The 25,727-nt window shown below is 46.6% G+C and overlaps 2 protein-coding genes, 1 non-coding gene and 1 pseudogene across 3 annotated transcripts in view; all 4 read right to left on the bottom strand.

Annotated features, from left to right (window-relative positions):
• Positions 1 to 4,250, bottom strand: part of CDK5RAP1 (CDK5 regulatory subunit associated protein 1) — a 40,552-nt gene extending 36,302 nt beyond the window's left edge. Inside the window, exon 1 of the mRNA XM_016162254.2 lies at positions 4,138 to 4,250. The gene's annotated coding sequence lies outside the window, so the exon portion shown is untranslated. The remainder of the gene's footprint in view (positions 1 to 4,137) is intronic.
• Positions 115 to 24,115, bottom strand: SNTA1 (syntrophin alpha 1). The gene is made up of 8 exons (XM_016162255.2): positions 23,670 to 24,115; positions 20,616 to 20,801; positions 7,582 to 7,786; positions 4,416 to 4,623; positions 4,138 to 4,268; positions 1,762 to 1,958; positions 847 to 1,034; positions 115 to 747 (listed from the first exon to the last, which is right to left on the bottom strand). The coding sequence occupies exons 1-8, from the start codon at positions 23,977 to 23,979 to the stop codon at positions 655 to 657; spliced, it is 1,518 nt and encodes a 505-aa protein (XP_016017741.2). The 5' UTR covers positions 23,980 to 24,115; the 3' UTR covers positions 115 to 654.
• On the bottom strand, positions 2,508 to 2,626 carry LOC118610208. Its single transcript, XR_004953850.1, has one exon. It is a non-coding gene; the product is annotated as a 5S ribosomal RNA (ribosomal RNA).
• On the bottom strand, positions 19,418 to 19,536 carry LOC118610309 (annotated as a pseudogene).
• Positions 24,116 to 25,727: the final 1,612 nt, after the last annotated feature.

Raw genomic sequence — 25,727 nt, 5'->3', positions numbered from 1 at the left:
CCTGCTTTTATCCCAGGAAAGGGGCCCCAGTCCTGGGTCTGGTCCATCTTGGGACTTCAGGGGCTACCACAGGACCCAAAGGCCAAGGCACAAACCAAAGACACCAGACCAGGATGCCCATGTGCTCACAGGCTGTTTATTTATCCAAGAGTAAGGAGGAAAGAGAGAGGATGAAGGGAAAAATCAGAAGCCCCAAGGTGGTGGAGCTGAGAGAGAAATGAACAAAAAGGCTCCTCCTCTTTCTCTTGCCTCGGACCCCAGGGAACTCCAGTTTGAGGGCCTCTGGGGGTGGCTTAAGGGCTTCTAGGAGGCCTGGCAGTTAGTGGCTGGAGTCGGGATCCCCACAGGGGTAGGTCCCAAGCTTGGAATGGCTTCTGTGTATACAAAATATCTCTCTGAAAAAGGCACTGGTGGGGAGATGAGGGTGGGGGCAACAAGGAGCTACCCATCACTGGCAGGATCCACTGTGTCCTGAGTCTGGGTCCCAGTTCCCAAGACTATCTCAGCCTCCCTCAGGGGCTGGGTCTCTGAACCCCTTATTCATTTCCTCTCCCTTCCCTCAGCCCAGTGGTGAGCAGGAAGTCAGTCAGTGGAGGGCCAGGTCAGGCCATGTGGTAGACATCCCCTCCTCAGGGCTAATGCATCTGGTGACCTCTAGGCCAAGAGTCCCAGGCGGGTGACTTTGGCCGAAAGGAAGGAGTGGATGATGAAGACCATGGTTTTGGGGCACGAATGCAGGTCCAGCTGCTGCAAGTGGACAGAAAGAAGGATCAGAAGAAAGAAAAGTCAGGAGCTCCATCTATCCTGGCCTTTAGGATAGCATAGTCCCCCTCCCCCTCCACTCACAATCTCTCCTTCAGCACCACCGAAGTCCAGGAAAAGGAGACTGGCACCATCATCTGAGGACATCTGCAGCTTCTCGAAGGGCTGTCGGAGCAGCACAGCTTGGGCCGCACCTGGCTCAGCTGCCCATAGTGTGAAGCCCTTGTCAATGTGCACAGAGAGGTTGCAGGGACGGCCATTCCATGTGCAGGCTGCAGGGAGGGAGCGTGGGCAAGTGGAGGGTATGTGGGCATAGGAACAGCTGGCACTTCAGAGACCAAAAGCACTATCTCCAGCCCCCACTGGTGGTTCCAAAAATGGGGTTTGAATACTACCAAGGATGGGAGGCTCACTGTCTGTCATGCCATCTGTACACCCACCCTGCACAGTCACCCCCCACCCTAAAATAAGAAAGATGGCCTACAGAAAAATCACACCCCAGTTCTAGTCCCACTTCCAGCAGCACCAAAAGTGAAAATGGGGAGCTTAAACTCCGCATGGACAGGAGGCCCACTCCCTATAAAGGCAACAGCAGATCTACCAAACATGGAGAACTTAGAAGCCTATAGAATGCCCAGTTAAATGTGAATCTCAGATAAACAATGGATCATTTGGACATATTATACTAAAAAATACATATGTGTTGTTTATCTGAAATTCAGATTTAAGTGGGTCTCCTGTATTTTTTTTCTGGCAACCCTACTCCAAGTGGCATCTCTCACAGCCTCATCAGCAAAATCACAAACCAGGGCAAGGAAAACCCCAGGGAAGAGTCTCAGTACCTACCAGGGCACCTGCACATCCAAAACAGAGGGCCCTAAGAGACCCAAACCCCACTTTCTTTCCCCTTCCTGAAGCACCCTAAAGAAGAAAGCTTGAATGTCTCTGGGGATATTAGGCTCATTACCAGAGAGCTCACTCCCAGACCAACCAACCCACCTGTAGACACCTCCTGCACACCCTCAGCGGCCCGGTGACAGCCATCCACCAGCTGGCGAGTCCAGGTAGCTAGCTCCTGTGATGACTCCACGCTGAACAGGTGAGTGTCCACACCATGACGTGTGCCCGTGCGCAGGGCAAAGGAGAGCTCTGCATCATAGGGCACCAAGCCCTTGGAGGGGCCTGAATGTACCAGCCTGGGGGCAAGGGGTATGGGGCCACAAGCTAAGCATGAGGCCTCAGGAAGCAGAGAAATAGTTCTCAGCCAAGGTAGAAGTAACCTGGGAAGGGACCCTGTAACTCCTTCACCACCTAATGAGCAAATGGGACTTCCAGACCAGCACTGATTGAATTACAGGAGACCATCTCCTGCCACCCACCCCTTCACTCCCTTAGCTCCAGCTGTACTATGTCTTCAAATATACCAAGCACAATCCTGCCTCAGCGCCTTTGCACATGCTGTTCCATCTGCTAAGTACACTCTTCCCTGATCATCTGCATTGCTCACTTCCTCACTTACTCAGGTCTTTGCTCAAATGTCATCACCTTTGAGAAGCCTTCCCTGACCTCCCTATCTAAAACAGTACCCCTGCCACTCACTAGCCTTACTTTTCACAATGGTACCAGAAATTATACTTATTTCTTATTTGTTTCAGTTGATTATTTTTTAGGTGAGGCAAACCTTAGTTGACCTCACAGATTGCAAGAACCTTGTCAGCTTACAATCTCTTATTTTTCATTTTTTATGCCTACAGCACCTGGTCTTCCTAGGTGGTCTCCCATCCAAGTACTAACCAAGCCTGACCCTGCTTAGCTTCCAAGATCAGATGGGATCGAGCTCGTTCAGGGTAGCATGGCCGTAGACTCAGCTGACTTTTTAATTGTTTTTTTTTTTCCATTAGAATATCACTAGGGTATAAATTTTTATCTAATTTGTTCGCCATTATACTCCCAGCAACTAAAATAATGCCTGGCATATAATATAATAGGTGCTCAACAAACATTTGTAGCCTGAATTAATGAGTCACTTGATTAGGTCAGTAACCCATGACTAGCTTATCCCTAGTAGGGAGAAGGCTCCTAACACATGAGCCAGAGCCCAGCCCAGGGTGAGGAGACATGGGTGGCAAGCACCCAGACCCTGCAGCTAGATTCCCACTTGCTGTGTAACCTCTGCACAACAGACCTCAGAGTTCTGGCCTTTAGCCCTCTTTGCTCCTCACTCCATACCCTCTCTCTCTCTTATAGCCTCAGCTTCCCCTTAGAGCTGCTGGTGATACCCAGTCTCCCATTTTCCAGCCCTGAGCCACAGACCCACAAGTCTTTAAGCATCCTAGCCAAGGTCTTTACCCATCTCCCATACACTTTGGACTCAACATCTTGCTCCGACTTTCTCCCTTTGCACTCCCACCCCAGGTCCCACTGCCTGCTTAGACACAAGCTCCAAGCCTCCCCTTCATCCATTCATCCTGACAACTCTCTCACCCTCCCCATTTGGCAAGTACTAAGCCCAGTTAATTTTACCACCCATGTGTTTTTCAATGCAAATGCGGCCTTTCTTCTCCATCTGCTGCCTCCACCCACCTCCACCACCTCTCCTGCAAGACTGCAGCAGCCTCCCAGCTTCCATCCTGCCCTTCGGGAGCATTTTCCACCTGGCAACCACAGGGATTCTTTTAAAACACTACCCAGACTAAAACCCTTTAACTCTGCCACAACTCTTAAGATAAATCTAACATGCCTTAACCAAGTAATAGAGGCTCTGCAAAATCGGGCCCTGCCAACACCCTATCTCATTTCTCTCCATGTCCTGCGTAGATTCTACACACTGGTTATAGCACAGTCATGGCTCCATAAACACAATACAGCCCTTCATGCCTCTGTACCTTTGACTATGTTGTTCTCTCTGTGTGAGATGCTCTTTTACCCTTTCTTCAATAGCAAGCTTGACTCATCTGTCAAAGTTCAGTTCAAATGTCACATTCTTCCTAAAGCCTTCCCCCACCAGGCCAAGTAGAGTTAAGTGGTTCCTGAAACTCTGCATTGTAAAGGCTGTTCCTGAGTCAGTTTCCCCCACCCAGAGTGGGTGCTCTCTGAGGACACAGACTATTGGGGTCAGCTCCCAGTTCCCCAAACAAAGCAGCACAGACTAGGCAGAGTAGGTGTCAATGAATGAGTGACTGGTGGGAACTCATATCCTTCTGTTCCAAGCCCCCATGTTATAGATGAGGAAACCAAGGCCCAGTGAGGTTAGACTTGCTTCAGATCACCTGGAGAATAACTCAGGGCAAAATGGGGCTGGAGTCCCCCAGCTTCTGAGGCATATTGGGCATTATCCCCCAAGTGAGACACACACTCCTGCCTGCCAGTGGATACCTGGTGGTGATGAGTGGGGCAGTCCGGGCTGGTCGGCTCAGGGCCTCACGGGTCTGGGGGAGACAGCAGTAGAGAAGCAGCTCTTTTTCAGTCAGCAGGGCCAAGGTGGGTGCTGTGCCCCCATTGGGCAGCTGCAGGGAGCAAGGCAGTAGTGAGAAGGGGCAGGGAGGAGAGAGGTCACGGGGCCAGAGTTGGGAGACAGTGAGGAGAAATGGGAATGGGGTCAGCTCCAGAGGAGGGAAAGAGAAAAAAGAATAGGTCCCAGGCCCAGCAGGCACCTGCTCAGTCAGCCAGCCAATCTGCTTGATATCCTGGCTCCCAGCTGTGCTGGTGGCTGCCATTAGTGCCTGCAGCTCGTCCTTGACCCAGGGCATCAGGGTGTGAATCTGGGCTTGGATGGCAGCTGCCCACGACTTTGCACTAGCCTCATCCTTGGCCCTCAGGAAGAGGGTGTCTTGGCCATCTGCCGAAGAGATCTCCAGATACCTGCAGGTACAAGTGAGGTAGAGAGGAGGGCCTGTCCACTGGGTTGCAGATGTCCAACTCTGAAATCTGGCTCAAGAAACCCCATCTACTGCAAAACTAGAAGAAACCACAGGGGATGTCCATGAGAGAATCAAAAGTGACACTTGCTGCTGGGGCTCCAGGCACAGTTGTTGGGGCCTCATGGGGTCTAGGGGGTCTAGGGACAAGAGACTCTGACATATACACACATAGGCATCGACACACAAACACACACAAATACACACAAACTCAAACATGTATGATAGGGGCCAAAATTATCCCTGCATGAAAGATTCCTAATCCTGCCCTTTTCTCATGGTTTCTTTCCTTTTCTCAATTTTTTTTTTTCTCATGGTTTATAATGAAAGAACTGTCTTGCTGAGCTAGCTTCCAGGTTCTCTTTTGTGGTGTAGGACCAAAGCAATGCACTAATTAGAGAGAAAAAATACAGGAACTGAAGAAGCTTTATAGACCAAGATGATAAAAAGAACAAGAGAAATGGACTAGGGAAAAGGAAGGGAGAGAGATGAAAAGCCACGCAGGCAAGTGTAGCGGAAGGGTTTTAGGGAGGTACCCAGAGGAGTAGTAACAGGGAGAGGATTTATTTTTATTTTTATTTTTATTTTTATTTTTTTAGGGAAAGGATTTTAAAATGTGTTGTGCGGCATTAAAGATTCACGCTTCTTTGGCCTTTCTATAACAGATGAAGTGGGGCAGAAACTGGAGACAGCTCACACAACACCCACTCCAACCCCTTTCACCTTTGCCTTCCTCTACTGCAGAGCTAGAAAGCAAAATACTTGAATTTCCAGACTCTCTTGCAGCCAGGGCTGGCCATGTGACCCAGTTCTGACCAATGACATATAGATAGAAGTCCCTTCCTGAATGAAAGGTAAAGCTTTCCTAGAAGTGGTAGTTAGACTTCAAAGATGGCCTCCAACAAATCCATCCCTCCCTGTATACGCAGTTCATTTCTCTTAAGAAGTGAAGTTTATTTCTCTTCTCCTTGACCTTGTGATGTGTTTTGATGAATAAAATGTGACAGAAGTGACATTTTGGCATTCCCAAGCCACCATGAAATCCTAAGAGGAAGAACAAGCTAGGCACCTGGAAAGACCACATAAAAAGAGGAATGCTCGGCCAGCCCTTAACTGAGGCAGCAGACATGTGGATGAAGCAGCCACCTTAGACTTCCAGCCCCAGAAGATACTACGCAGAGCAGAAGAACTGGCCAGCTGAGACAACCCAGACTATAAAATTGAGAGAAATGATAAATTTATCTTCTAAAACACTAAATTTTTGATAATTTGTTATGCAGCTGTAGAACAAACTATCAGGGGGAAATTCCTTTCCTTTTGCCTTCATCCTGTCAGGAATATGGACGCATGCTTGGAGGTGCAGCCACCATTCTGCCTCCAAGAAGAAGAAAATCCACAATAAAGATGACAACAGAAAAAGTTGGAAGCCTGACTTCTTGAGTAGCGATAATAGCCAAAAAAAACAGCTGACCCCTGAACTTCTTTTTAAACATGTGGAAAAATAAACTCCTATTTATTTAAGTCATTTATTGGGATTTTTCTGATACTTGCAGCCCAATGTAACCCTAAGTAAAAGTGAAAATGAAATATTTTCCATTATATTTTAGTTACCAGATTATGTTTTCTTGAGTAAGATATTGTGCTGATATGGGACCCCAATTATATTCACGTTATACATGTAGTTACAAATGTGTGAACATGGTCAAGCATGTGTACATGCATATACATATGTGATTATGAACATAAACACACACAAACTCATAGGCACAAATCTATACCCATACTCTTGCAAATACACACATATACACACAAACATTTGCATTTGCATGCCATCTCCCCATGCAAACACATAGAAGTACATGTAGACACATGCCTCAGGTGATGCTCGGAATCAGGCTGGGAACTATGATTAACCTAAGGTTCTATGAGTTTCAGGAAGGGCTAATATCACCTCATCTTCACCCAACATAAAAGGCCCCTATTATGGAGCACCTGTTAATGACCTGTGAATTACCACTTCTTGCCTCATGGGGGCAGGCTGGGGCTGGGGCATGAAGTGGGGCCAGGAGCTTCAGATGCTGAACATTAATCCACCCTCCAGGCCAATATCGGGTATTTGCCTGGCATTGAACTCAGCTGCAACTAGGACCCACAGCACAGCCTTTTATGCCCATGCCAAATATACACCACATCCAAAATGGCATACCCCACTTGATCAACATATATTCCATTCAACCACCACCATCATTCAGGCACCTGCAGCTTCCAAAGCAGAGAGAGCTACCTGGAATGAAGCAAGTTCCATCCCTTCCTGGTTGTGTGATCTTGGTCAGCTTACCTCCTCTCTCTATCCTCATCTATAAAATGGGAGTGAAATAATAGGACTTTGCTCATAGGGTTGCTGTAAGTTAAATGAAATTTTATGCAGGGCAAACACTCAATAATGTTGGCTGGTATCAATCTTATCATCAATGAACTGTTAAGAGCTGCTCAGATATGAAGGATGGTAAGCTTCCATGGCCCTGACGCAAATGTTACCAGACATCTAAGAACCTCAGGAGAGTTGGAAGAGCCTTGAGGGGATCACTGAGTCCAACAACCTGATTTCGCAACAAGAAATCTAAAGATCAGTGAGGAAAAGGGAATCAGGACTGGAATCCAGGGCTCCTCCACAGACCAAATTCCTTCTCAGATGTGAACTGCCCAGAGGAAGAAGAGGGGAAGCAAAGCACACCATCATCCCCATAACTTCACTCTTGCATTCATTCAACAAACATTTCTTAAGCATCTACTATGTTCAGGCATTGTGCTTGTCCCTGGCAACACAAGGGGTACCTTTCCTTTGGCCCCACCACCTAATACCAGAGGATGTCCAACTGAGGTGCCCCAACCCCAGGCTTACCTGGGCTCCGGATCATTGGAGGTACACCTCCTTGACACATATGCCATCTTCAAAGACACATGTTTGGCACCGTTGAGGTCCCGAGGTGGAGGGCCAGGGGAGGAAGGCTGCCGCTGAAGGGGTGAGGCAGGAGGTGAGTCCCAGCCAACTGAAGTCCCGCTAGCAGAGTTCTTGAAATATGGTGAGACCTCCTTCATGTACTTGACTGGTCAGGGGACAGGTTAGCAGTTACCACTGTGACATGGGCTCATATGCAGCACACATCACAAGTGTCACTAATTCATTAAGAGTTTAATATATGTCCAATATCATTATCCTCCTCTAGGCTAAAGTCTCTGACAGGGCACTGTGATAGAAAATACTATACGCATTCCAACATCCATTCTTTCATCTTTCTCCTGGTTTATAGATACATTACCACCCGGAAGAAAAACTACATTTCCCAGGCTCCTTTGAAGCTAGGTGTAACCATGTAACTAAGTTGTAACTAAGTTTAGGTAAGTAGAAGTGTTTAGACCCTCAGGATGGCTGCTTAAAGGGAATGGACAGCAAGCGCAGCAAGGCAGTAAAAGAGCACTGAGACAGGAGTCAGATGTGACGGCTCTGCCACTGTCCTATTGTTTGTCCTATTCTCACCTGAAAAAAGGAGGGATCGAATGAGACAGTCCTATGGTAGAGGCACCTAACTGTCCTCCAATATAGTGATAACCTCCCAACTTATGGCTTCATTTTCCGGACTCCTTTGCAGCTATAAGTGCCCGTGTTACCAAATCTGGCCAATAGGATGAGAGCAGAAGGAATGCGCAACTACCAAGTTCTGTCTATTAGAGAAAGGGGCATACCCCCTTCCTTCCTCCTCTTTTCCTCTGACAGGTTGAGCTAGCTGGAACACAGACTATGAGGACATGAGCCACACTCTAAGGAAGGCTGACCAATAAAAGAGAAATAGATGCTAACACTTTAGAGATGCCATGTCAGACTTGGACTGTTACCTAAGAAAGCAAGGAGCTTCTATTATATTTAGGCCATGGTATATTATCGGTCTCTTGTTAATGCAGCATAGGTACCAATATAGATACCTAGGGGCCCTCTTAGCTCTGACCAATTGCTACTGAGTATAGTGGATACCTTCTAGAAGAGCACTGTCCAACAGAGCTTTCGGTGATTATGTAAATGTTTTATATGTACAGTGTCCATTACAGTAGCCACTCGCCATATGAGATGTAGCTAATTTGAGATGTAGCTAATACAAATGAGGAATTGAGTTTTTTATTTTATGAGTCAGACAAGGTTCGCTGCCCTCACGGTGCATCCCAGCCTAGTGGGGGTCACAAACCTCCACACAGACACAGGGGAGGAGGCTTTTTATTTAATTTTAATTAATTAAAAAAATTTTTTTAATTAATGCCAACGCCCCCCTAAACTTCCACCCCTGACCTACAGATGTTGCCGTATCCCCTTAAAAACTGGATCTCTGAAGGCAGGGCGTCTCCTCCCACACGTTTGAGGCACACACCCAGGGCCTGGCGTACCCAGGGTTATGGACCATGGCTCCACTGGAGCTCAAACCCAGGACCTTCTGCATGTAAAGTAGACATGCTAACCACTACTCTATGGAATCACCCCTAATTAATTTAAAAATAAATTTAAATAGTCATATGGAGCTAATGGTGACCATATTGGAAAGTATAGTTCTAGAATAGCAGCCCAGACCTATTTCTCTGCCCAACTGACTCATAAAGTCATGTTCTTATATATGATCCTGATTTCCTGGCTATGCTAGCTAGACCAGGGGTAAACACCTGACCCACACTAGGCTACCCAAATTGAGAATGGCAGATTTTCTAGACTGGTGTCTTGAACAAACTTGCCATGGCAAGCAACCACCTTCTGCTGTGGGAACAAAGAAGAGGAGAAAGTTGGTTTGTACAGAGGAAATTAGTGGAGATGTGTGTCGAGAGATAGTGAGAAAATCCCTGCCAGGCACTTGCTAATGTTCTAGTTTCTGATATTTGTCCTTTAGAAAGTTGGGCTGCCATCTCAATAGGAGTTATATTTTCAACCAAAAGGGTCTTGATTGGGGCCTGGATCCTATGCCTTTCTAGAAAAGAAGGATCTCACTAACAATGGCAAAGGCAACATGAAGACAAGGTCGATCTGAGAAGAGCTAGGTAGGAGTAGAGATTCAGAGACAAGTCAGTTTTCTTGAGCACTTGCTGACTGGCCCTAGGTAGGACTGGGATGCTAAATATATATAACACTTGTACTACCACTTATTTATCCCTTGTTCATGGAAGACATCATGAATTAATCATAGTGTTCTATAGTAGCCATTATCAATCAATTAAGGCTGATAGGTAATATAAAACATTTTGGTCATTCTTGCTACACCAGTTAGATAAATCTGGCTGCAAATAATAAAATATATGATAACAGTGTCTTAACCAGTAACGCTATTTATGATTTCATATAACAATAAGACTAGAGGAAAGCAATTTCAGGATTAGTTCGGTGGTTCACTGACACCAGATTTAAAATAAGTCTCTCTGTCGTTCTCTTGGCCTTCCGCTCATGACCATAAGATGGCTGCCACAGCTCAAGCTAGTCATTCCTTATATGACAAAACTCAAAGCAGGAAGGGAGGAGACAGGCAAAAATAGGGCTAGCTCCTAAAACGATATCAAAGAGGTAAATATTTCTATGAAACCTTATATCTCATTGGCCCACTTGGGCTGCATACCCACTTCCAGCACAATCATTAGTAAGAAGGGATAGTCAAGACTTAGACCAATCGCAATTTAGCCTCTGGAGTTGAGCATATTTCGACCCAATAAAATCAGGTTCCTGTTAGCAAGGAAAAAGAGGAAATAGTTAAGAAGCAGGCAACCAACAGTGTCTGCTACATATGCCCTGGCATCAAAACTATTCCCAGTTATCATGAGTAGTAGTCTCCTTACCTCTAAAACGAGCTATTAGGAATACAGTGTGTATATCGAGGTAGTTAAAAAGACTTGCTCAAGTACTAGTCTCTCTTCTCTTAGCCAGGTGTCCCCTGCTGCTGCCCTACTGAAGGGTGACTATGCCTGCTAGCCCTTGGGCAGCCTCCCTCCTCTTCCCTCAGCCTACCCTGCCCCCATGGCATCTGGCTTGCTAGTCATCTGATGTTTGCAGTCAAGGCCCAACCAGTATGCTCTGCCTGTGAACGAACAGGCCAGGATGGGGTGAGAAAGCAGTTCTTGGCCCAGGTCCCTGGAAGAACCAGATAAGAAGCTATTTCTGTCACAGGAGACTGCCTTTGGAGGCTCAGATAGAGTCCAAGGCAAACAGGGGTAAAAGTGAGAGAGCATCAGAAACCCTACTGGGGTTGGAAGAGCAGTTGTGTTGAAAACAAGAACAAGTTTTTGTGAGAGAACTAAGCGTAGATCCAAACTTTTGGAGACTAGTACTAAAAATGACTCATCCTCATCTTTATAGCAATGACTTACTCCAGGACTGACTGTTGGATTATGTCTCAAGGAACAATGGAAGTGAGACACATCACAGCCTATCTGACATTCAAACCATTCCCCCAGCCCTTTCCTCCTTGCTAACAGAACCCTGAGCCCTACAGGCTGGGCTTCTTCCCAACCCAAGGGGAGAATCTTGATTGGTCAAAGCTAATCATGATCATTCCATTCCTCTTGCTTATGATTGGTTTAGAAAGAAGCAACTGATACAATTCTGGCCAATGAGATATGAGGGAAAGTACACTTCCTTCCTTTCTTCTAGCCTTTAGAAGTTGCTGGGAGAGGAGCTGGTCCTAGAGCAATCATAATAACCTTTTGATCACAAGGGTTTGAGATATACACATTGAGGATGGTGAAGCCTTAAAATTAACCTACCCTGGAGTCGGGCTACCTTTAGGTATTCCAGAAGAAAAACACTTTTTCTTCAATGTTTAAACCCCTTCGAGTTGAGTTCCTGTGACTTGCCGATAAAAACATCCTGACTAACATAGCCCCCATCCTCACTCAGGGGTACAACTGATCTCCTTGCTATAACTAGCCATGTCCTTGCCCAGCTCAGAGGCCAGCTCTGGCTCCCCTTCACCCTTCATCCAACTTCGAGGCTCTACAAGACCTGGGCCCTGCCTACCTCTCTGGCCTCATTTCCTGCCACATCCCAAATCTCATCATCTAGTCCAATCATATTGACCTCCCCAGCGCTCTGAGAAGATGTATGAGCTTCTATACTTTTGAATATGCAGTTCCCTCTGCACAGAATGCCCTTAGTACATGGCTTGAGGACAGGTACTCTTGGATTTAAAGTCCAGCTTCAGTACTGTCTAGCTGTGTGACCAGAGACAAGGTAATTCATCTCTCTAGGCCTCAATCTGCTAGTCAATAAAAGAGGAATAACAATGTCTACCTCAGAGAGAAATTAGAATTAAATGAGATGATGGAACAGGTTAGAGACTCAAGAAATATAAGTTTTGTACCTATCAGACCACCCTTGCCCACACTTCTTAGAACTCTATTATGATTTCGTGTACTGGGATTGTCTCACTCACTTAAATGGGAGCTTCCAGAGGACAGAAATTGGGCTTAATTCAAACCCAGAATCAGTGTTCTATGACTGGAGAAATAAATGCCAGGACAGAACAGAAGAAAGGAGAAAGTGCCACAGTCCAGGAGGTCGCAGCTTAGCTCAGACATCACCCTCCTAGAAAGCCTTCCCAGATGCCCACACTGATCCAACACAGCCATCGCTTCTGCAGTCCTCTAGAGCCCATTCCCCTGTGTCTCCATGGAAATCTGTGTCCCTGACCAGGCCGGGAACACTGTGAGGGTGGAGACCTCATCTGACTCATCTGTGTCCCCGGAATACAGCAGGGATCTCCTATGCTACGTGTTTAGCAAATGAACATTTGTCAACTTGGAAGCCAGAAAAACTGTTAGAGCCCCTGCTCACTGGGCTGTCCCTGAACTGGGTCCTCCTCCTTTCCCACAAGAACATGCTATAAATGAACAGCAAAGCAGCTGGTGCCAGAAACGGGGCTTGGATTTCACAAATCAACTGGCCTGTCCCAAAGTGGGGGTGAGGTTCTAGAGGCCCCAGAGTATGGCCATAAATAGCCCAACTCGGGGGCCTCCTCCCTGCTCTGATTTCTGCCTGAGTCACCCTACCAGGCAGAGCAGGACTGCCTAAAGGCGGTAGCCTGGAGAGCTGAGGGCACAACCATGGCCCGGTGGTCAGCATTCTTGAGACTCCAAGGATAGACTCAGTTGGTGTCCACACCCTCCTGAGTCAAGGCCATGGCCAGGAGCCTAGTAAAGCGGTGATACATGGGCCCTTCCTCCACAGGGAAGATGAGACAGACACAAACACTGCCCTTTTCAGAGGCCCCGATTCCCAGCTCTGCCAAGGAGAGAAGCGAGAACCTAGCCCTGGAACCAAGAAGCCAGGAATAGATTTCACTAAAAACACAAGTAACAGACAAGGCAGAACCATTTGCCTGGCCCAGTACAATTGGAAAGGAACAAGTGTAACGGGGAGATGGAGATACATCTGTTTTGGCTCAACACAGTATCCCCAGTATTTATCCCAGTGCTCAATAAATGTTTGTGACTGAATGTCTTGGCTTTGAGTCTTGGCTGAAGCCTGTTCTCTAAGTTCAAGCTATTCCTCGTCTGTTCAGTGAGTGATCACTTACTAGCCCCCGCCTGAAATTACATGATCTATCCATTTGTTTACTAGTCTATGGCCTTTCTCCTCCAACCAAAATGTCAGTTCCATAAGGGTGGGGACTTGTTTTCTTGTTCACTTTGGTATTGCCAGCATCTAGAATTATACTTGACATATACCAGGTAATCAGTATACAAGAAAATTGTTATATGAATAAATATTGACAGGCCTAGGGCTTCTCGGCCTGGAGAGATGGCCTTGAATTAAGCTCTGGAATGATGCAGGTTTGGGTTTAACTTCCTTACTGTGACCTTGGACAAGTGACTTGGCTTCTGTGAGCCTCTATTTCCTCATCTTTATAATGGGAGCAAAATATATCTACTTTCCAGTATATTGAAATTTAAGATCTGTAAAGCACTTTGTCCCACCTAGAATATCATAGGTCTTCAATAAATAGTAGTGTGGTTATTATCTCTGCTGCTGTTCTTAATGTGACAGTATAAGGAGATGGGCACAGAATATGGTAACAGACAAAGATTTAAATCCAGGTCCTGTCACTTACTATCTGGCCTTGGCAAGTCCCAAGGTCTCTCTAAGCCTATTTCCTCACCTATGTGATGGACACTGATACACCAGCTCTCTGAGTAAAGCATTGTAAAGATTCAATTACAGGCTGCCCACCCACCCATAAAAGATGGTGTGGAGTGGACATGGGATTCCAATGGGCTCTAAGAGGGATGACCTTTAAAGTCCTGCTAGTCTAACAAGTTTGAGCTATAAATAGTTCCCAGCCCCTGGCAGGCCCTACAGAAGGGCTGACCAACAGAGCCTAGGTTGCCACACTCTGGAGCAAAAAAAAAATCTCACCTCATCATACCTTTGTACAGTATAGGGGGCACCATCTACCAAGATCCTAAAGGCACTTGAAATCTTTGACCTAACAATACCTATCTTGCAGGAACCCCACTTCAGATCAACGCTCATGGTACATAGAGGGGTCATGGCACAAATGTCTATAATGCAAGAGACTCAAAACGACTTGAATGTCCATAGGTAAGGGCTTCTAAACACAGGATGTGAGCTTTCTGACCAGCAGACCATTCAGTCTTGTCCATGGCTATATTCCCAGTGCCTATATCAAGTCCCAGCATTGAGCCAAGGCTCAGTAAATATTCATTAAATGAACATATGAATCCCAATAATAGGATGTTATACAATCATTTAAAAAATGAAACAGAGCTACATTTACCGAATAGAAAATATGTCCTCGACTTGTCAAATGACAAAAACAAAAATGGACACTTCCTGGAAGTATGTAAAAATATTGATGATGGTTATCTCTATGAAAAGATAATTGCTTATGGTCTTCTGGGGGGGTTCTTATAGGCATATATTACTTTTTACTTTTTTTTAAATCTAGTTTATCTTTTAAAAATATACCACCACATTCCACATCATCTAAGCTAGTATTCAGAGATGAGGCCCTCATCAACTCAGGAAGCAAAGGGTTCTTGGATCTTGGTAACGAAAGAATAAAATACTTTGAGTGCCTACTATATACCGAGCTCCAAGGTCAATTCTCACAAACACATCTTCATCTAATCACACCAATTTAATGAAAGGGAACCATGTCTTTATTTAACAGTTGAATAAATTGAATAAACTGAGTCTCACAGGAGAGACATGACTTGCAGTGCAGTATAAATATTTAAGAACATATTTGGCATCTGACAGATCTGAGCTCAAATTCCATCTCTGCTACTGTGTGACTTTGAGCATATAGCTTTACCTCTCTGAGTTTTAGTGTTCTCATCTTCACAATAGGATGAATAATGTACCTAATTCACAGAGGTGGTTTTCAGGATTCAGTGAGATAACATATGGAAGGCACTTAGCGTAGTACCTAGCACATTGTAGGTCCTCCATGATCGGCAGACACTACCATCACTATTATTATCATTATCATCATTATCATTATTATTTCTTCCACCACCATCAGCAACCTAGCTCACATAGCTAATCTAGGCCAGAACCTGTCCCCAGAGCCCCACAGGCATTTTAATCAAGATCCAGGGAACAGGCCAGGGCTGGAATGGATTTAGCCAAGTTTTGTCTGTGGAAGTCACATGGCCCAAAGCCGTGTGTGTGTGTGTGTGTGTGCGCGCGCGCGTGCACATAGCCAAACAAATGTTCCCTTTAGAACAACAGGTCTTTGCAGCTATGGGAGGACTGGACGGGGGCTCCATTCATGATTCTGTTCCCAGGACAAGTCCCACAGGCACGTCAGGAGCATGGCATCACGGCTAAGCCGAGTAGGGTAGCTTCAAATTAGCTGCAACCATTAATAACATCCCACTTTTGACAGTGGTGATGCACTGAGCCAAATTTGAGGCTGGACACCTGACAGTGTCCATCTCCCAGTGGAGAAGTCAGCAGGGTCCTGGCCTTGGTGTTCTGAGGACTCATAATGGAAATTCTCAGGAGTCAGGCCCAGGTTGAGCATTGAGCCCCGTCTTAAACGTTTAGGAAAGTTGACTTCAACTAACGAGGTTAAAGATAAAGTTGAAAGGATCAGAGACTATACCCTAGTGATATTTCCCACTTCACCAAGATATAATGTGTGTGTTGGGCTCAGTGCCACACCTGGGGCTCTGAGACAAACTACACATGACTCCTGTCCTCAAGGACCTCTGAGTTTACTGGAGAAAACAATAATGCTGATGCTGATATGATGATGGTAAAGTTGACTTTTGAATGTTTACCATGTGAAAGACATTGTATTATGTACTTCAAATGCATTGTCTCATCCTTATAAATAGTAAATTAAATAAATAACTAAGTACCTACTATGGGCACTGGCCTCTGCAAGTTACATGCATTACTTTTTAACCTTGAAAATAACCATGGGAGGTAGGTATTATTCAACACTGAAGCAATAATGGCCTCTGCAACCAGACAGACCTCAGTGTGAATTCTGAGTCTGCCAATTTATTGGTTGTATGACTTGAAGGAAGTTATTTATTCTCGACAAACCTTGGTGACTTTGTCTGTAAAATGGGGATTATAGCAATTCCTGTTACTGTACGTGCCTTTTATGTACATGTTATTCTGTTCCTGTATCTTTTAAAAGCCTAATCTTTATGTGGGATATACTTTTCTCTTTGTACATCTTCCCTTTGTAATATTTACTTTATTAATTTTATTAATTTTAACTGTCCTTTAGTATTATTTTTAATGCATCACAGGCTCACTATTGCCGCTGGCTTGACAGCCACACTGAGCATAGAGAAAGGGAAGACATTTGGCTGTGCCCCCTCTTCCCGCAGGCCTGGTCTCCAAGGGCCCCGGCTGGCCCCGGCTCCAGGTCTGCACACACAATGGGCCTCTCTAAGCAGCAGACAGAGGCGTGCTGGCTGCCAGCTTGGGCCCAGACTCTGGTCACAAACACACCCCTGTGACTGAGAATAGACTCAATGTATTTATGCAAACCCCTGACCTCACAGAGGAAAAGGTCCAGAAGGCAGGTGGGGGGTTGCTGAAGTCCAGCTGAGCCCCTGGCTTAGACTGGCACCCAGGGTTTAGCAGTGATATCTGTCCTAGGATGTTCTGAGGGGGCTCTGTACCCATCCAGCCCTCAGGAAAGATGTCCAGCTGCCCTGCTGAGTTCTCATCCAAAGGACAGACCACCCTTCTATGGCCCCTTGGAGATGGTCTTAGGAGTGGGATAGGGCAGGGAAGTTCTAGAATCCAGTGATTGGGTTCTAGAGACCTAGGCCGAGAGAGGCTCCCAAGAGCATTGGCTCCAGACTAGGCTACTACCCAGTCCTTACCTTTTCCACAAACTTTCCCAAATCTAAACTTCCAGCCACAATCCAGCATCCTAGCTCCCTCACATACTCCAGGCTTCTTAGATCAACACTGTGATCCAAAGATTCTTGACCCCAGTGCCCACACCCACCCCTCTGCTGCCCTGGGTGAAATCACTCCTCCCACAAGCCTGCTGAGTCAGGAGAGAAGTTCAAAAGCGACTTCAACTAAGAAAAAGCTCAAGAAAACTATCAAGAAAGCCACAACCTCTAGACTCTTCCTCTTATCCAAGCTTACTTAACACAAACTACCAGCCTCTCCCTCCCATTCATGGCCCACCCATTCTGCATCTATTTGTGCCTCTCTCCAAACCAGGTTGATACTGCTGAAGCCCCAAGCTGACCAAGTGGGCCCCTGCTGAAAATCTTCTCATGGCTCTTCCCCTCCAGAGAAAATCCAATTCCTTTAGCATGGCATTCAAGGTCCTGCAGGATCTATCAATTTGTTAGCCTCCTCTTTCTCCACTCCCTTCTTCACACCACGCTAGGCTCAGACAATGCCGAATTACTTCCCAGACAATTCCCCAGATAAGTCAGGTCACTTCACCCCTCTCTAGTTTTGCTCACACAGCTCCCCTGCCTGGAATGCCCTTCCTCTACCTCATACCCACCTCTGCTTATTGTTCATAAAGTGCCAGCATCCCCTCCTCCAGGAAGTCTTTCCTGACCACCCAGAGAGAAGTGACCACTGCTTCCTCTAATCCCTGGACAGAACTTATCTCAGCATCTATGACACATTGGTTGAGCTGGTGGGTGTGCTAAGCAATCTCTCCCACAAGACTGAGAGTGCCCTTGAAACCACTAAATAGAACAATATAAAGAGAAGAGAGAGAAAGAAAAAGCAGAAGAGGGCTCTCATCCAAAAGGAAGGAATACTACGAGAAGATTGCAAATGACTTAATGCTGATAAATACAACATCTTGGATGAAATGGACAAGTTCCTTAAAAGACATAAACTGCCAAACCTCATTCAAAAAAAAAAAAAACAGATAATCTAAATTGCCCTATTAAAGACATCACAGTTAAAACCCTTTCTATAAAGGTGGCTTCTTGGGGAATGCTACCAAATACTTAAGGAGGAAATAATACCAATTCTACATACATGCAATGGGAGAGAAGGAGCATTTATAGAGTGCCTACTATGTGCCAAATCCTATCCTAGGCAAGAGATAGGCCATGCTCCACCTGGAGACCAGTGGCAGAGTTTGCCCAGGAAAGATATTGTTCTATGAAAAAATCTCAGAGAACGTAAGCACTGGGGAACCTGCCCTGGGATGCTACAAATCTTCCCTGCTGTATCCATGGTAGACTTTGCTAAACAATTCCAGCTCCCTTTTGCTGAGTCCAGACAAGACCTCCCAACTGTTCCAAATATGGAACTCCTAGCAGCCACCAGGGAAGCTGACTCTCAAAATGAAAGCTATTGCTGATCTCTGATCTAGTCTAAACTCAATATGGAAACTAAGTAAGGGTCTTACTAAACTACAATATGGAAAACTAAGTAAGGGTCTTATCCAAGGCCAGAGATTCACCACAAAGCAGACAGGATTTTTAAGTAGTCTATGTAGAGACAGTGTTTATATTTTATCTCCCCACTGCCCCACCTCTAGATGGTGAGCTCCTTCAGGAGAGGGCCTGGGCCTAGTTTAGCTCCTGACTCAGTGCTCTGCACACCAGGTATATAGTAGTTATCTGCAAACATTTCTTGGCTCAGTGAGGAAGAAATGGAGTGAACGATTTAGGTGGAAGTCTTGGGAATTAGCTAATCCAGGAGATGCTCCAGGCATCTGACACTCAGAGATGCTACTTTCTCAGAATGATCCACACCAAGAACCCAGATAGAGACATTTTCAACCTAAGGGTGAGAGGCTGAGGGGGACCTCAGTGCAAATTATAAATGTGTCTACAATAGATATTTTGCCATCTATAGACGAAACTTTCAAACAGCAAAAACTAAAAGAGGTCTTCAAGTCAACCAAAATATGACATTTTGATGAATTTCAACTGTTTTGAACTGTATTACCGGCTATAAATATCAAAGTAAGGAGGTATCTAAGAGTTTCAAGAAATCTCTTATATCCATAACATATATGTGTGATCACATTATTTAATTTTGCTGTGCAAGTATGATTGACATACTTAAGCTTTTAGGAACCAATACTACAGAGTAAGCTTTTCTAAAGCATATACTGTATATATTTTTTTATTTGTTTGTTTCTTTGTTTGTTTTGGTGAGGAAACCTTTGGTTGACCTCACAGATTGCAAGGACCTTGTCAGCCTACAATCCCTTATTTTTTATTTTTTACACCTACAGCACCTGATCTTCCTAGGTGGTCTCCCACCCAAGCACTAACCAAGCCCGACCCTGCTTAGCTTCCAAGATCAGAAGGGATCAGGCTTGTTCAGGGTGGCATGGCCATAGACTATACAGTATATTTTTTAAATTGCCTAATAGCATTTAAACAGATACGCTCAAAATGTAAAAATAAAATAAAACAAAACTGAGAGAGAACTGCAGTTGGGGCCACAAGAATGTCAAAGATCACTCAGAGACCCTGAGCCTGTTTGTTTCTGCAGCCTCCTGATGATCCCTTTGGGGAAACAAAGGCAATGCGTCAGGATCTGGGCCTGGGGCTCAACTCAGCAGCTTCACTGGCCGTGACATTCTCCATCGGCCCCCGCCGCCTTCCTGTGCCTGTTCTGGGCCATGAGCCAGACACATTCCTCAGGCCCCCACAACTTCCGGAACTGACAGAGAGGAGTTTGAGGAAAGGGCTGAGCAAAGCAGAAACCTCCTGAGAGAGACGACAAAAAGCAGATATGGGATAACCACAGCAAGAGGCCTATAACAACCAATGGGGAAACTGAGGCCCAGAGAAGGCAAAGGTTTCATCCAAGACCACACAGTAAGGAGGAGATAATGAAATGGGACCACCAAGTTTCCTCCACCAGAAAAAAAAAAAAATCATCTCTCTTGTCCTTGCTGGAAGGATGTGATATTCTGCTATAAAGGCAGAGTCCTCTCCCAAAGGAGGATGGGTCTCAGAGTTTTGGGGCCTGTGGGTGCTAGAAAAACCTGGAGCTGAGAGTTCTCCTGGTTCCTCAAGAAAAAATAGTAGACAGCCCGTGCCTGGTCCCTTCCCTCCTCCTCTCCCTTCCCCTGAGTCACTCACTGAATGGCAGATCCTGCCATGGATCTTTTATCCTGTTCACACAACCCAGTAAGGCAGAAGTTACATCCCTGATTTACAGATGAGGAAACCACAGCTCAGGGAAATGAAGTACCTGTCTAAGGCCACAGAGCTAGGGAGTGGGAGAGAGGAAATGAAAACCAGGTCTGTCTGGCTCTGAGCCAGCTCACCCTCCCACTATTGCACACTGTCTCAAGGCAGATCTCCAAGTTCCGTTTCTGTTTTCAACCTTGCCCACCTCCCAGCCCCCATTGCTTGAGGCCTGGGGGAGGCAGAGAAAAACTAAACACCCTGAGGGTCCCCAGTTCTCACCTTCCAGCACAACCTCTTTGCCTGTCTTCTTCAGAACCTGCACCGCCTCATCATGGGTGGCAGAGGAAAGATCTTCCCCATTTACAGACAAGATGGCATCCCCCACAAAGAGTGCCTCCGTCTGGTCAGCTGCCAGTCCCTTGAAGATCTTGGAAATGAGAATAGGCATCTTGTTCTCCCGGCCACCTGCACAGGCACAGAAAGTAGAAGAAACTGAGGCAGACACTCCAACACTTGGGAGTCACATCAAAGCAAAATTATTTCTGAAGGCCTTCCTCAGTGCTCTATCCAGTGCTGGGAAAGAGGAAGTGAGAGGGTAAAGAGAATCTCAGCTGAGTCTTAGCAGTCTGAGACACTAATAATACTAAGTCATTTTCTAAATTCATAATGTTATAGTTTAGTTACTGGATCTTTTGTTTCAATGCTTTGAGTGTTCACCAGTATTTGAGTATTTACAAGATGCTTCAATAGCTTTTTCTTAAATATTGTAGATTTGAAGCAATTTTCCCACAATGGAGGAAACCTATTGATACTTACCTAATCTGACATTACAATAGAATTCATCTATTGCTATGGCTCCAAAGGATCTTTAGCGATCAAGAAGTTTATAATCCAGGATCCAGGCCTTAAAGTCTAGAGATTTCAAAAGCCTATCTGAATAGCATCTCTGATGGAAGAAAAAAAAAAAAAAAAGCTAATACATTTTACTGAATCTTTTATTGCTAAACTTTTGAATAACCTTTTAAAATAAGAAATAGTAATAATGGTTCATATTAGTTCCATGTACCAAGTGTCAAGCACTATGCAAAATGTTGTCAATGCTGTCTCTTGCATCTTCACAAGGCCCCAATCACACTGGCATTTTCAGTTTCCTGTCAGGAAAATTGAAGTGTGAAGAGAAGCCCCTTGCCCAAGTTCATTCAGCTAGAAAGTGGCAAAGCCAGTATGTATGTGAACTTAGGTCTCCTGGCTTCAGAACCAATACTCTTAATCCTATGCCAAATGCAAGTCGGACCCTCAGATATCACACTACTGGTCCATCCCCAAATTACTAAAGATAAGTAACTACTGGTCATTAAGAGGTCATTATTCCAAGGTCACACAACAAATGAGTGGCAGTGGTAAGACTGGAAGCCTCTCCTGACCCCCATACAGGACCAATAATTTGCTTATTGTACTGCACAAAGTTTGAGGTCTAGGAAAGGAAGGAATTTCTATTTGTATCTGCCCTGCTCCACTTGAAACTGGGGACTTCAGTTCAGTGTGAAACTATGATCATTCCTGGCTGCCTGGGCTGGGCTGGACCCTAGATGGGAGGTCATGATGGCAACTGGAGCCAGCTCTCCACACATGAAAAACTGAATGGAGCTAGTACTTCTCCTGATGCCTCCTAAAAGTACCTTCACCCTCACCTGGAAGTATAGAGGTAGGATATAACTTTATGTGACCTTGGAAAGTCCCTGCTCCCCTGCAAATCTCAGCTCGTCCATCTGAAAAATGGAACTGTATGAACTCTAAGTCCCTTCCTGCTTTGACATATTGTGTGTACAATTTCTGGATTGATCCGTTGCACTATCCAGGGTTGGAGTTTGGGGGCAAGACTGGTACCCAATCCCTGGCTTACCCATTTCCCTCTTTTGATCCCTTTGGTTGGCTGCATGGAAATTTGCCCTTCCATAGGAAAGAACCAACTCCCCTAGGCACTCTCTAGTGGCCTGATAATTGAGATTTCAAATCCCTGCTCTGCCATTCACTGACTATGATCCTGGGAAAACCGTTTCTTTTCTGAGTCAGTTTCTTCACCTGCAGAATAGGGATTATGTTCCCTACCTTTTACCACTTGTTGCCAGGATAAAGTGAATCACAAGCCTAGAGTACTGAGAGCAGCACTTGGCACACAGTTGTAGCCAAGTCACCACCATCCCTACCACCTCACCCAGGCCAAATGGTCTTGAAGCACCAGGAACAGAGCCAGCACCAGGAAGAGGGAACAGTGTATATCCAAGATGACACAAGGGCTGACACCCTTTCCTAAAGCAGACAGCACTCAGCTGGAGGCTGAGACCCTGAGAAGTAAATGGTTGAACCCAACAGGTGGGGCTGGGGGCAGGGAGGCGGCAGGGATTTTAAGCACTACAATTAGTTGCTTTGGGAGTCTCTCCTGGCCTTCATTTTCTCTCTCATCTAAGCAGTAACTAACAAGGCATCTACTATGTTCTGGCACGGTGAGTACTTTAGACTCTTGTTCTCATAGAAACATCACAACTCTATCATTAGCCTCTTCATATAGTCGAGGAAACTAAGGTCCAGAGATGTAAAATGACTCATCTACATTCACACAGTTGATCTTGGACTCACAGTCTGGTTGCACCCCCCAAAAAGCTGGCAGTATTAGAGACTGAGGGCTCTCAGAAAGGAGTAACAACTCTATGTCATTCCCTCTTAATCCCGTGCAAGGCAGAGATGATCAGATCAGTAAACCCAAACCCAACTCTCTGCCTAAGTACACAACCTTCCTGGGTCCTCAGGTTTCTAGATCCTTTTTGGGTCCCTGTATGTGAGCCGAGCGGATGCCTCATTCCCAATCACCCCTGTGTTTTGAACTCCAGGCCTTGCCCCCATCCCCCACTTTGGTTGTGTCTCAGGGACTTCCCCTCTCCCTGCCCTAGTAGTGCCCCAGGCCTCAATCCCGACTTTCTCTACCCTTTGCTCTCCTGGAGTCCCCTTGTCCTTGATGCCCATGCAACCCCTTGGAGGTAACCCCTCTAGGATCTCTATACCTCCACACAGAACTCCGCACCCACATGTCCTTGGTGCGCCCTCTAACCCCTTCCACATATGTGCCTTTCAGCTGAGACCTCCGACTCTCAAAACCATCTACGACCTTGATGCTCCCAGTGCCCTCGGTTCCCTCTGTCCCCTTAAGCCCCTTTACCTCCAGACAGAAGTCCTCCAATTCCATATCCTAGGTATGATCCCAGCCCCTGCAACCCTTGTGCCCTTAGCGGCTCCACGGACACCACGACCCTGCGCCCTCTGTGCCTCCACGCCCACCTTTGATGCTGATGCCTAGCCCGCCGGCGTCGGCCTTGCGCACTGTCACACGGCGCCGCTTGAGCAGTAGCGCCTCCGGCAGCTGCGGCGTCGCGGTGCCCGGCTCCGCGGAGCCGTTGAGCTGCGCGGGCTCCGGCTCCCGCGGGGCGCCGGGCTCCTGGCTAGGCTCGCAGTCAGCGGGGCTCACGGTCAGCGCGTCCTCCGCCAGACTGAGCAGCACCCTCTGCCACAGCTCCCCGCCGGCCCCCGAGCCAGCCCCGGTGCGCAGTTCCAGCAGCCCGGTGCGCGGGGCGCGCCGGCCTGACGCCATCTTCGCCTCCGAGCCCCTGGGTCGCTGCGTTCGCCCTGCCCCACTGTGCCCGGCCCGCTTCCACCGAGCGCCCAGGGCATAGGGCAGAGGGGGCCCGGCAGGGCCAGCTGCCACCCTACCCCGGGCCGCTGGGGGTGGAGCATAAAGGGGCGGGGCCTCTAGTAGGTGGGGCTCATGGCGAGGGGCGTGGCCGAAGGCAAGCCGGCCGGAGACAGGGGCGGGGGCCCAGGAGCCAAAGGATGTATATAGTGAGGGACTACTTGGAAGGTGGCTTATAAGGGCGTCGGGGACGAGGCCACCAAGTAAGGACTGGAACCGGCGATATGCGGGAGCTGAGCGGGGCTTCGTGTCGGGGGCGGAGCTTTAGAGTTCTGTGGAGGAGACTGCTGAGCAAGGCCATCGGGGCTGAGACATAAGAGTGCAAGAAAAAGACACATGGATCCTGGGGCAAGGCTTTGGGCGTCGAGGCGGGGCTACGTATGGCGGAGCGCTGGAGTCCAGGGACGAGGCTTAAGTTTAAGAGGTAGCCACCGAGCCGCGAGGGACTTGACAGGCGTGGTCGCCAGCAAAGGAGCTTTGGAAGGAGCTGGAGCCGGAGCTTTTGCCTGTGGGCGTGGCTTCTAAAGCTGACAGACCACGCCTACTGGGTTGAGAGCGCTGCTGACTCTGCTTAGGGTTTGGGGAGGAAGTGGACATGGTCCCCACTTGGAAAGAAGTTTGGGAAATTAACCCCCTGTTCTGTCCACAGTCGGATACAGAAAAGCCTGAAGTCTTACCTGAGAGACCTGGCTGGAGAAGGACCCGGAACTCCCACTGTGAGGAAAGAGGGCTGGAAGATGGAGCTTTGGGTCTGGGCGTCTGGAGACCTGTTTAGGATCCCTGCTCAGACTCCATTAGCTCCATGTCGACTTTGGTCCCAGCACTTCACTTATTTAAATCTCAATTGTCTCATCTGTGAAATGGAGGTCATAATTATCTCTACCTTACAGGGCTTGTGTCAGGATTAAATCGATGTGAAAACGCATTAAAAACTGTAAATCTCTGTGCAGTCAATATCATCAATTTCATATAATAAATGCTTACTATTGGCCAGGCCTAGCTCTGAACATTTTTCATGTGTTTCTCATCTTTACAGTAGCCTCATGTTGTAGCTATGAATAGCCCCATTATACAAAAGTGAAAACTTGGATTGAGGTCTAATTGGCTGAAGTCACACATTTATGAGTGGAACATCCACTATGTGCCAAACCCAGATCTGTTTGACACCGGTGCCTGGACACTGACCCATCCTGCTAGACAGATGCCAAATATAAAATTAAGGTGTAATGGTTAACAGAAAAATCTCACAAATCTACACACCTCAGCCAACCCTTTGAACTGCCCTTAGTCTCCATCCTTCACTCCCAGCCAGGATGTGTTGGGCAATAAATACTCAGGGACACATCAGTACGTAGACTCCCTGCACCTTCAGGTAGCACCCTCCAAAAAAAAAAAAAAAAAACCATCAAGAAAAAAACACTCACAAGAAAACAGGTACTTGTACAAATTGTCCACAGTAAACTATGCTTGCAAATAACCAGAGATGAACCCCAGTGTCCAACATAGGGGAATAGTTCTATACTACTTAAAACCCCCCGAGGCCACCTATGTAATACATCTATGTATTATGTGCACATGCACTAGAATACATGGATGCCATTTATTCAGTTTGCTATATGTTGGCACATGAGCTAGCTGATTTATATACA

The sequence above is a fragment of the Rousettus aegyptiacus genome, unplaced genomic scaffold (genome assembly GCF_014176215.1).
Source record: "Rousettus aegyptiacus isolate mRouAeg1 unplaced genomic scaffold, mRouAeg1.p scaffold_m13_p_12, whole genome shotgun sequence".
In the NCBI taxonomy this organism is placed as follows: Eukaryota; Metazoa; Chordata; class Mammalia; order Chiroptera; family Pteropodidae; genus Rousettus; species Rousettus aegyptiacus.
This window is presented reverse-complemented; position numbering and strand designations above follow the sequence as displayed.

What these genes read in the sequence shown, in the direction of transcription:
- SNTA1 (XM_016162255.2), bottom strand. Translation starts at nt 23,979, where the DNA reads ATGGCGTCAGGCCGGCGCGCCCCGCGCACCGGGCTGCTGGAACTGCGC. An exon ending in TCCAATGATCCGGAGCCCAG is followed by an intron (nt 4,624 to 7,581) that starts GTAAGCCTGGGG and finishes TTGTACCTGCAG; the next exon opens with GTATCTGGAGATCTCTTCGG. An exon ending in GCCCCACTCATCACCACCAG is followed by an intron (nt 1,959 to 4,137) that starts GTATCCACTGGC and finishes CCTTGCCCCCAG; the next exon opens with GCTGGTACATTCAGGCCCCT.